This window comes from Aquarana catesbeiana, linkage group LG04, assembly GCF_042186555.1.
Source record: "Aquarana catesbeiana isolate 2022-GZ linkage group LG04, ASM4218655v1, whole genome shotgun sequence".
Lineage (NCBI taxonomy): Eukaryota > Metazoa > Chordata > Amphibia > Anura > Ranidae > Aquarana > Aquarana catesbeiana.
In genome coordinates this window covers 664,323,149-664,335,618 of record NC_133327.1, presented here as the reverse complement: position 1 = coordinate 664,335,618, position 12,470 = coordinate 664,323,149, and the positions used below count along the sequence as shown (strand labels likewise).

Here is a 12,470-nt window from a genome sequence, read left to right as displayed (position 1 = left end):
GAATCATTGGCTGCGTTCAGCCCCTACAGCGCAGCTTTGTAGCGGAGAGGAGCGCCCAGCCCTTAACCAGTTCAGCACCACCGCTCCGGACAGCGACTCTCCGGCGAATGTCCCGATCCTCTCCCCCCCGCACTCAGTAAAGCCCCGATCTCTTCCCTGCAGAATGAATGCAATGATTGCACAAGCAGGGAAACACGAAAATCACGTCGTTTTGCTAAAGATCCCATTGTGATCACAGCAAACCCAATACCCGGAGCACCCCCCCCCCCCTTACCCTTCTCCCTCCAGGGTGGGCGCCGATCCGGTTCAGTCGTCTTGTGTATTGCAATGCCCCCAAAACAAGTTTCTCCAGCCCATACCGACAACATGTAACCCTGCTGGAGCACAAGGCGGCGCAGCAGCACATTGAATAATAAAAAATGAAAGCTCCAGCCATGTGTGCTGATGCAGCTTGGCTTGCAAGGGGTTAAGGAGATGTGTATAAGTTTTCTTTCTTCTTTTTTTTTTTTATATTCTGGAGATCTTGGAACATTTGATCTATAGCCATAGCAAGGGGAATAAATGCTACTTCTGGCTGCATGCAAAAAAAAAAAGCAAGGAGCTCCTGAAAATTGAGCAGCACATGCTTCTTTTTTTCCCCTCTCTCCTTCTTCTAGGTGTGTAATACCAGCAGAGGAAATCAGAAAAGAGGATTTTTTTTTTTTTTTGCACATCTCCTTTTTTTTTTCTTAACTCTGCCTCCCTCGTTCACATAGGCTCTTCCTCTGCATTGCATCCAAAGCTTCAGTGATTTGCTGTTTGGAGACTGCAGATTTGCATAGGGCTTGAGATCGGAAACATATTCTTGTTGGCTGATTCTTTCATAAGGGTGCACTATCCTCTGGAAAACATCCTCTGCTATTACTGTTAATAGACCACTCAGATGGCATTGGTGGTTGGTGGTGGTGGTGGAGAGGTGGCGTGGGGGGGGGGGGAGAGGATGGCTGATGGAGTAGCTGTGGTTTGAGTCTGCTCTGTTGGAGTAGCTCCACTCAATGCAGAATTTAGGAGAGCACATCAATTTCTATTCCTCACCAAGCTTGTAGGAAGTGGCTTTTTCTTGTCTTTTTCTTTTTTTTTTTCTTCTTCTGTGGATATCCTTGTGGATTATTATGGCTGCGATGCATCTAGAGGAAATCCCTTTAAGGCTGCTAGTTTTGCAAAGTATGGATCGTTAATTGAAAGCTGCTCCTCAACTTGTCACCTCTTCTGATCCTGAAGAGTATCAAGCCAGAGAAGATCTGTTCTCTCAGCTCTTGTTTTTTTTTTTTGGTTATTTTTTTTTTATTTAATATTTTCCTTATGTGTTTGGCTGGGGATTGCTGTTATGGGACCAGAAAACTGAAGGGAAGAATTAAGTAAAGGAGGGCAAGAGGAGACCTCTTCATCCAGGAAGGAGGAAGACATCCAAAAGGAGAACGTGGTGGAGACTTCTTCATCCAAGACATCCAAAAAAAGAAGGGGTTTGGGGTGGGGGGCTAAGACCCCAGTGGTGCTGGTATGGAGGTGTGAATTGGAAACAAAGGTTCGGTGGAGGATTGGGGGTGGGGGGGTAAAAAAGTTTTGTCCTGGGGAGGGGGGGGTTGCCTCTCTGACTGCCTCCATGCAGCGGCACGGGCAGCAGCGGCAATTGCCTTATTGGAACTTATGCTGTGACCCGGGCCCTACTGGCTCCGGCCCCCGCCTGGCCATGTGGATACTGCCCCTTACCCTCAGCGGGCTCATCGGATTGACCTGGGGGGCATCTAATCTAGGATCTCATCATATTCACCACTTCCATGGAGCAAAGCATGTCTCAGCACCCATTGCAATCTACAGGTCACCTGCATCCTTAAGGGGAGGAAACGGTGGGTCTTCTTTATTTTCTTTCACTTGGTGCTTGCTTAACATGCATTGAAACTGTCACTCTATACTCTTCTTTTTGGGGTTAGCTTGGAGGCTTCCCTGGTTGTGAACAGGTTAATAGTGCCTTACAACTGTCACTGTAAATGCTCTTCTTTTTTGGCTGGCTTGCAGTCTTATTCTTGGTTGTGAACAGGTTAATGATGCACTACAACTGCCACTGTAAAAATGCTCCCCCCTTTTTTTTGGTTAGCTTGGAGGCTTGCACCTGGTTGTGAACAGGTTAATAATACACTACAAATATCACTGTAGATGCTTTTCTTTTTTTTGTCTGGCTTGGAGGCTTCCACCTGGTTGTGAACAGGTTAATAATACACTACAAATACCACTGTAAATGCTTTGCTTTTTTTGGCTAACATAAAGGTAAGCATCTATATTAGTAATGTTACACTACAACTGCCACTTTTATGGCCAGCTTAGAGGGTTTTACTTGGTTGTGAACAGGTTAATGATGCACTACAACTACCCCTGTAAATGATCTCCTTTTTTTGTCTGGGTTGGAGGTTTCACCTGGTTATGAACAGGTTAATGATGCACTACAACTGCTACTGTAAATGCTTTGCTTTTTTTTTGGCTAGCTTGAAGGGTTGCTCCTAGTTATTAACAGGTTAATGATGCACTACTCCTGCCACTGTAAATGCTCTCCTTTTCCTGGCCAGCTTGGGGGTTTTACCTGGTTGTGAACAGGTTAATGATGCACTACAACTGCCACTGAAAATGCCCTCCTTTTCCTGGCCAGCTTGGAGGTTTTACCAGTTTGTGAACAGGTTAATGATGCACTACAACTGCAACTGTAAATGCTTTGCTTTTTTTGGCTAGTGTGAAGGCTTGCACCTATTTGTTAACAGGTTAATGATACACTAGAACTGCCACTGTATAGGCTCTCCTTTTTTTAGGGGGGGGGGGGGGCTAGCTTGGATGCTTCCACCTAGGTTGTGAATAGGTTAATGATCATTGCTGTTCTGCTTATTATTACCTTGATGGGGATAAGGCACAATCAGGCATAGGCTGAGATTAGCTCATAAAGAAAGTGAACTGATTTGCAAATAAAAGGATACACAGTGCAAGGAATGAAACTTACTGTGTGCATTCTCTATTTGCCGGTAATTGCTCAGCAAGGGATCTCTGCACTGCTGGGGTAGCTGGAGCTTCGAGTGCTTGGTGTATATAGGGTTACACTGTGCATGGATGTACAGCTCAATGGCTTTATTCCCTGGGTAGTTGGGTACTTGTGACCAGTGCTTTCTTTAGCAGGTCTGCCAGGGCTGCCAAATGTTATTTTGTTTCCTATTACCGACCCTCCAACTACTCTCTTCTTTCCCCCCTATTGTTCCAGCTTCATTCATTGCTGCGGTGGAAGCCAAGCACAGATGGGATACAGTAATGCATAGTCCAAAATACACAAAGGCATTAGCATATACAGGCACAATAGAGTCAAACGGCAGAGTATAATATACAAGCTGGAATGAAGAGTTGTGTTATAGTGTTGGCACATAAAGGAATGATTGAATTGGAGACAGTAAGAAGCAAAGTGCAGTAGCCTATGGTAACCAATCAGCCTTCCCATTCCTCCAAACTGATGAAGGGTAACATTTGGATTTCTGCAATGAAACATTGCATGACTGTTCTTTGTTCACCCCTATAAAAGAGATCTTTTTTTTTTTCATGATTATCAGGCAGATTTGTGGTTTGGCTTCAATCGCCTCAATAGTGTAATCCCCCAAATGACAATTGATTTCTGAGCATTAAAGCTGGCAACACAAGGGTGAGCATAAGGCAATACAGTAATTAAGGTAACCGACAAAATGGTGTATCTGCTAACTATGGCTAAAGTACAGAATAAATAACAACATAGCGAAAATGGTGATGGTATCTTATGTTCACCGATTTGTTAATAATTGGCTTCTATAGTTTTATATCACTTTCTTGCCTCATTTAAAAATTTGGTATCTATTGCTGTTATGGGCTAAAAGCATTCCTTTATCCCAGGGCCAGCTTGAGATCTTTTATATTTGCTCTGTTTTTAAAAATAAATAAACCTTGCTTTGATCAGTACAGTAAATAAGGGTTTTCCAGTTAGAGTAATCAAATACCAATGATGTCATCTTTTTTTTTTCATTCCACTATGCTGTTTTTTTATGAGCTTGTATTAATAAGACAAAGAGTAACGATGCTGTGCTGTAACCCTTATAAACTGCATGTAGGCTGCCATCATTAGACCAGACTGAACAGTGATAGGTTATTGCTGATTGGTTGCTATGGGTTATTGCACTTTACATGCTGCTCTTTGCCTCATTACATTACTTCATCCGTATTAATGATTCAGCCCTAACACATCAGGCCTCTGACCCTAACACTTCTGAAAAAAAAAAGACTTTGCACTATCAATGCAGGTGTAGAACTATCATGGTTTTGCAGTTTTACTTTCAAACTTGATGCAGGCTCCCAGCGGGACAATGCACTGGAAAAGCAGATTTATATTCTGTGCAGAAAGAGCTTGCTCTCAGGAGTCTGAAGGACTTTCAATTGTTTCTAGGAACATCTGTGCTGAAAATCAAATTTATATAGTTGAAAACTAGGTCAAAACAGCTTTACTTTCCATACGATTAAGTGGTATGATACATTGTGTTTTATCTCTATGGAATGTATCAAAGTCATTTATATTTATTTTGGAACACCTTTCCTTAAACATACTCCAAACTCCCATCTTTCTTTCTTTCTTTCTTTCTTTCTTTCTTTCTTTCTTTCTTTCTTTCTTTCTTTCTTTCTTTCTTTCTTTCTTTCAGTTTACCTGCTAATCTATATATTTAGTGGTATGATACATTGTTTGCTCTTGTGTTATATCTGTATGGAATGTATCAAAGTAATTTAAATTCATTTTGGAACACCTTTCCTAAACATACTCCAAACTCCTGTCTATCTATCTATCTATCTATCTATCTATCTATCTATCTATCTATCTATCTATCTATCTATCTATCTTCTTTCTTTCTTTCTTTTTCTTTCTTTCTTTCTTTCTTTCTTTCTTTCTTTCTTTCTTTCTTTCTTTCTTTCTTTCTTTCTTTCTTTCTTTCTTTCTTTCTTTCTTTCTTTCTTTCTTTCTTTCTTTCTTTCTTTCTCTTCTATCCTCTCTCGCTGTCTCTCCCTCCATCTCTTTTTCTCTCTTTCTCTTTCTCTGTCTCTCTGTATATCTCTTTCTGTCTGTCTCTATCTCTCCATCTCTATCTCTCTCTTGCTCTCTCTTTTTCTGTCTCTCTGTATGTCTTTATTTCACTCCCTCTCTCTCTCTCTTTCTGTGTCAATCTCCCACCTCTCTCTCCCCCCCTGTCTCTTTCTCCTTTACTCTCTCTCTCTCTTTCTTTCTCGGTCTCTCTGTATATCTCTTTCTCTCTGTCTCCATCTCTCCATCTCTATCTCTCTCTCGTCCCTTCTTTCTTTCTCTGTCTCTTGGTATCTCTCTCTCTCTCTCTCTCTCTTTCTCTGTCCCTCTCTCCACCTCTCTCTCCCCCCTTCTCTCTCCCCCTGTCTCTTTCTCCTCTACTCTCACTCTCGCTCTTTCTCTCGCTCTCTCTGTCTCTATCTCATACTCCCACCTCTGTCTCCCCCCTCTCTCTCTCTCTCTCTCTCTCTCTATCTCATTCTCCCACCTCTGTCTTCTCTCTCTCTCTCTCTCTCTCTCTCTCTTTCTCTGTTTTCATGTATCTCTTTCTCTCTGTCCCTCTCATCATTGTCCATGTATGATCTTGGTGTAATTAGAATCTTTGGCGATATCAAGCTTTGGACCCAAGCAAGCTGTCTGTGGCTAACTCTGCATTTTAGAGAATGGCTCCATCTCAATATTTTTCCCTTTATTTAAGATCCCCCTTTTAAAAAGGAGAGCTATATGAATTGAATTACCTCTAGCATGTATTGTCTTTTGCCACTACCGGTGATATAAGTCACCCACTGTTCACCTAGACATCACATGCTCAGTAATTCAATTTTGGAGGCAGTTGCCTGAAGAGGTCATGGCACACAAAAGCATGCCAACTGATAATGAGAAGTGACAAGGCAGGACGGCCAACGACTTTACAACTGAAAAACAACTTCTAATGTAAAACTCTTCTATGGTTTCTTAAAAACAGACCTGTTTAGGCACTTGAATATATTCTAGAATTATTTTCATCTCTGTTTCTGGAGGTGAGAGAGCCACTAATATACAAATGGCCTAGAAGAATAATTTGCTGCCCAACCAACTTTAGGATCTCTGTGACTATGCCACGTCTGTGCCCGCTTGCTTCTACAACAGCTATTGAAAGCTAAGGAGGAGCAAATACACTCCAGACATAACTTTATTTTAGAATTTTTCAATGTAGAAGACATAGGAACCCAATTAACAGTAAGGCTACAGCTACACTTGTGATGTCATCTTTTTACTAATGAGAAATCTAACTGTTTATTGGCAATGCAAATTTAATGACTACTAGTGAACAGTTACAACTCTCAGTAGCAAAATATTGAACTGCCAATGTAGCCCTAGTCTAGGGGCCCATCTACACGTGCAGTGTGTTAATGCATGTTCATTAACACGTGTTATGTCATGCAATAATGTGGATTACATTAAAGGCAGCCCATTGAAATTAGTAGGTTCCCAATGCACCAAAATATGGAAAAAATTGGATGTCACAAAATTTTTGCTGCAAACCACCCCATTGTGCATTGTGGGTTGCCTTAGTGCAGGGATCTCCAAACTACGGCCCTTCAGCTATTGCAGAACTACACGTCCCATGAGGCATTGTAAAACTCTGATATTCACAGACATGACATGGCATAATGGGAATTGTAGTTCCTGAACAACTGGGGGGCCATAGTTTAGAGACCCCTGCCTTAGTGCATTGGAACGCTATTCACAATGAATGGGTTACCTTAGTGCAGGGATCTCCAAACTACGGCCCTTCAGCTATTGCAGAACTACACATCCCATGAGGCATTGTAAAACTCTGATATTCACAGACATGACATGGCATAATGGGAATTGTAGTTCCTGAACAACTGGGGGGCCATAGTTTGGAGACCCCTGCCTTAGTGCATTGGAACGCTATTCACAATGAATGGAGTCACATGCATCAACACATGTAACATGCGTTGCAATAACATATGTTGTGGTAGATGTAAATTGGCCTTAATGTTTTACTAAACACACAACAGTAAAATCAGTCTGTATATGCAGCAAAGCATGCTTGTTATGCTCACTGTGCAACCTAAGGAGTTTATCCTCTGCATTGTGTAAAAAGGCTGTTTGATCCTGTCTTCTCTGATCCTCCTCTTCTTCCACTATCCCCAATCCATCTGCTGACAGTACAGAGCCTTGGGGGCACTCTGCACATGCTCAGTTTGGTGTGTATGGCTAGAGACTTTTTTTTTCCCTGGGAGGGTGCATATGATCAGTACAGGGCCAATCAGCACTGTCCAGACAGAGGGTCAGGGGTTCTGCAGCCTCATAGGACAGTCAGAGGAGAATGAAAACTCCTCCTACAAGCTTTAACCAGGCACTGATAGAAGTCAAAAGACTGCTATATACTTCTGAGGAGAAAAGGTATTTAGCAGTTTATATTTACTAAAATAATTGCATTTCCATGTTCTGTGTACTGTGGGAGACCAGATATAGTGAATGCAGGCTCCTGGATTTATATATATACAGTATATATATAAAAAAATGACGGGACACGTTCTCCAATGCAAAATGTATTTATATCAAATGCTCTTCAAGGCATAAAATTGTAACATGCTACTGTACAGTTACGAGCATTCCATGCTCTTCATCAGGCCTGATGACGAGCATGGAATTCTCATAACTGTACAGTAGCATGTTACAATTTTATGCCTTGAAGAGCATTTTATATAAATACATTCTGCATTGGAGAACGTGACCCGTCATTTTTTCTATTTGATATTGGTGGAATATTGGGGGTCCACCTTGATACTGATCTCTACATTGAGAACCGGAGGAACATTTGAAGTAACCCATATATATATATATATATATATATATATATATATATATATATATATATATATACTCTTTACATCAGCAGTTGTGCAGGCCAAATAGTTTCCAACCAATGAGCCACGAGGCATGCTTTGGCTTGTTTCTTGGAAACATTATCAAATTCTGACAAGCAGACAGACTGAATATCCACATGAAGACTTAGATATACAAAATGGTTGCTTTAGTCTGATGATAAGTACATTTTTGAGGATATACATTTGTATATAGTACAGATTGCATAAACCTTGGTTTTCAGAATGCTTTGTAAACTTTCTATGCAAGCTTGCACTTCAGCTTTTTTTGGCCTTTTACCTTCTTAGCTGCTGACATTTGAATGGCTGCTATTTCTATTGCACAATGTTACCCAGAGGCCTGTGAGAATGAAGAAAAAGTCACTATTCTGAATATGAGCTATTGCATGATTCTATTCCAACTAACTTTGAATACAGAAGTAGCAACATCTAATTCAGTATTTTATTCTAAAAGTTGGCGCTAGAGTTGGGATTTGATCATTACTAGTTCTGCTTTGTGCACTTTTTTGTAAAGGTCAGAGGCAAATTCTCCATGCTTGTGTGTATAGCTGCAGATGGAGGCTTGTACTGGAAAGTGGCTTGTTAAGGGATCTTTTGACTACAGTACAAAGCTTTATAATTGCATTTTCATTATTCCGTTTGTTTATCCGATTTGCTGTCCAGTCTCATTGATGAAACCATGATATTTTATCCCAAAAATGTATTCCCAAGCACGCCACCAAGAAATATCATAAACTTAGCTATTTTTGTTAGACAGAAGAACAGTAGACAAAGTCCATGCATGTGTTTTAATATTCACTTTTTGGTGTTTTTGAATAGCTCATTATAAAAGTGTATTTCATCTTTTCTCTACGTTTTTACTGCAAAGGAACCCTTAACATAATTTTCGGATCTCAGGGAATTCATCCAAAAGCCAATTCATTGGGTGGGGTGGCAGTGGGAGAAATAATGTCCCTTACTTTGGTAGCCAGTTGGAAGAATGCCCCTTACATTGGTGGTCAATGGCCAAAATCGGTCCTGCCCTTTCGACAGAAGCCGGGTGAACGGCCGTCTTCTGTCAGACCGGCTGCAGTACGCATGGGTCGAATGTCGGACGGTTTCTTTTGAACTGGCTGATTCCACCCAACATTCGGCCCATGTGTACAGGGCTTAAGAAGTGCCTTATGGCCACCACTGAATGGAGAGCATGCTTCTCACTGACCACCTCCACCAGAGGTTGTTAGGGGTTTCTTGAGCTTTGGCTAGAGGACTTCCCGTCTGGATATTTCAGGACCAACTCTACTTGGTAGTGTCAGCAGTAGGACACCGATTATCTTAAGAGGTAGTCAGTGAGAGGAATGCCTTCTTTCCATGGTGGTCGTAATGCCACCATTACAGACAGGTAAAGATAATCGGTGTCCTGCTGCTGACTCTACCAAGTGGAGTTGGTCCTGGAATATCCATACAGGAAGTCCTCTAGCCAAAGCTCAAGAAACCCTTAAAAACCTCTGGTGGAGGTGGTCAGTGAGAAGCATGCTCTCCTTTCAGTGGTGGTCATAAGGCATTTCTTAAGCCCTGTTCACATGGGCCGAATGTTGGGTGGCATCAGCTGATTCAATCGAAACTGTCCAACATTCGGCCCGTGCATACTGCAGTTGGTCCGACAGAAGCCGGCCGTTCACCCGGCTTCTGTCGAAAGGGCATGACCGAAAAAGGTCTGCTAACTAGAGAGTTCTGGCGGGGGGGGGGGGGGCGCTCCCCTGTCAGAACACAATAGAACAGCAGGGGTGATCAGCTTCGACCTGAGCTGTCAGATTTTTTTCGTTCAGCCTGCTGGGTTGAACAAAAAAAAAAAGCAGTGTGTACAAGGCTTTAAAGACAGCCTTAAGAGATCATTGGTGCCATGCAGCTGACTCTACCAAGTAGTGTTGGCCCTGGAACAATGCAGGCACCATCATAAGCTTGGGGGAACCTCTAGCAACCTCTGGAGGAACCCTAGGGATCCATGGAACCCTGGTTGAAAGTGGCTGTCATATATCTCAATATGGTTGTTGTGTAAGAACTGCAGAAGGGAAACGTGATGTAAAATATTTTATTTTAGTGTTCCCTTTAGTGTTTATTCTTTGGTTGCAATAAGAGACTGTTCTAATTTTGCTTTGCTTTCCCATAACTCCTACCTTACCTAAATTACTCCATGGCACTTCGACTTGGTGAGCTTTGGTCTCTTTAACTGTAATCATCCCCATTATACCAGGCAAAGCCTCGCCCATCCATTAAACCATTTAATCACAATTTATATATGAAAGCATGCTTATACTTGCTGCAAAGAGATGGGTTTTAAAACTGCATAGTCTCATGCAAAAAACAATTTCAAATATTCCAGGAACATGTGAAAACAATGGCTATTTAGCATCAGGTGGTGAAGCTTAAACAGAAGCACTAACTGATTCCTGTGGTTATTGTATAATGTAAGTTGGCTACTGTTTAAAGTTGAACTGCAGGCAGATATTAAAAAAAAATAAGTTAAGTAAACATTAAAAAAGCATTATTTTTGAAGCAGCTAATGTCAGGCTTTGTTTTGCTTCTAGGCTTTCATAAACCTCTATACAGCAGCATGCAAACGGTCACAGGTAGCTCCACTTGGGTTATGCTGCAATGCAATGTGCTGACCATGAATATGCTGACAGAAGGAGGAACAGACAGGGCAGAGGGTTGCCCTTATTAGTGTTCTCCTTTTCCTTCAATGTCCAATCAGCAGGTTGGGTTTTCATGGACAAGCTGTGCTATTGAGTTGGAGGTCAAGAACTAGGCAATGCTGTCTGCTAGGGATGTCTTTTGGCAACTAAAAAACCTTCTCATATACACTATATAACCAAAAGTATTGGGACACCTGCCTTTACGCGCACATGAACTTTAATGGCATCCCAGTCTTAGTCCGTTAGGGTTCAATATTGAGTTGGCCTACCCTTTGTAGCTACAATAGCTTCAGCTCTTCTGAGAAGGTTGTCCACAAGGTTTTGGAGTGTGTCTATGGGAATGTTTGACCATTCTTCCATTTGTGAGGTCAGGCACTGATGTGGACAAGAAGGCCTGACTCACAGTCTCTGCTCTAATTCATCCCAAAGGTGTTCTATTGGGTTGAGGTCAGGACTTAGTTAAGTTCCTCCACCCCAAACTCGCTCATCCATGTCTTAATGGACCTTGCTTTGTGCACTGGTGGGTAGTCACGTTGGAACAGGAAGAGGCCATCCCCAAGTTGGGAGCATGGAATTGTCCAAAATGTCTTTGTATGCTGATGTGTTAAGAGTTCCCTTAACTGGAACTAATGGGTCAAGCCAAACCCCTGAAAAACAACCCCACACAATAATCCCTCCTCCACCAAATGATTTGGACCAGTGCACAAAGCAAGGTCCAAAAAGACATGGATGAGCGAGTTTTGGTTGGAGGAATGTTACTGGCATGCACAGAGTCCTGACCTCAACCCAATAGAACATCTTTGGGATGAATTAGAGCGGAGACTGCGAGCCAGGACTTCTCATCTACATCAGTGCCTGACCTCACAAATGCGCTTCTGGAAGAATGGACAAACATTCCCATAGACACACTCCTAAACCTTGTGGACAGCCTTCCCAGAAGAGTTAAAGCTGTTATAGCGGTGGGACAACTCAATATTGAAGTTTTTTTGTCAAAGCTTAATTGAGCAAGCTGAAGTTAGAAGCTGACTGACTACCATGCACAGCTGCACCAAATTTTGCAACCTCCAGTTTTGGTAAATCAACCTTACAGGCTTGGAAATCTTGTCAGTAGATTTTGAGACATACCAGGCACTGATAGGTAATTTAACTTTGCTTTGTCCTCTATAAAGGAGAATTAAAGCGGAAATCTAATCCTATGTTCTACACAGAGGAATGTATTTTTTTTGTTTACAGGGAAACATGGCTGCCTGGTTCAATGATTTAGCTGATTCCTTCTTTTTTTTTTTTTACTTTTAGTTGCTTATAGTCTTACATATCAAGTGTGGTGACACAGGGCTATGGATTTCGGCCGCAGCCTTAAGAGACATGTGTGTACTCTATATTAACCTAACATATTAGACAGCCCAGTGCAATTGATTTCCTATGCATGGTGTCCCTGCCTACTTAAGCACCAAATACAAGGATTAAAGTAACATTCACACATAAAATTCCTGCATGTACTCAACTATAAAATGACTTGACTTGACCAAGAATTGCTAGGGAAGATGAAAACCGAGCATGCACAGTATTAAGGTCTGTTAGTCGTGCTGCAATGAATCCATAATATCCTTTTCTTCGTGTTTAGGCTGCTGGCTTTTCTGATCTCAAAACAGATCATTTCATTATACTATGAGTTCCGTCATATTACTGAACTATTTTTATCTGTTTATTTTGAGAGTGGAATTTTCCATTTAAAATTGTTTTCTGTTTTCTTTTTCCTTTTTTTTTATTTTTATTTTATTTATTTTTTTTTTT

General features: G+C 41.5%; 1 protein-coding gene across 22 annotated transcripts in view; it reads left to right on the top strand.

Moving 5' to 3' along the window:
• NRXN1 (neurexin 1) overlaps nt 1-12,470 on the top strand; it is a 1,909,081-nt gene that overhangs the window by 1,333,591 nt on the left and 563,020 nt on the right. For 4 of the 22 annotated variants that reach the window (XM_073628548.1, XM_073628547.1, XM_073628546.1 and 1 more), the window contains exon 1: nt 1,591-1,886. The exons of the other annotated variants lie outside the window; for them this stretch is intronic. In XM_073628548.1, the coding sequence (XP_073484649.1) occupies nt 1,643-1,886 (244 nt within the window). In that variant the 5' untranslated portion in view covers nt 1,591-1,642. Of the gene's footprint in view, nt 1-1,590; nt 1,887-12,470 lie in introns of those variants that run through there. 22 annotated transcript variants of the gene reach the window in all.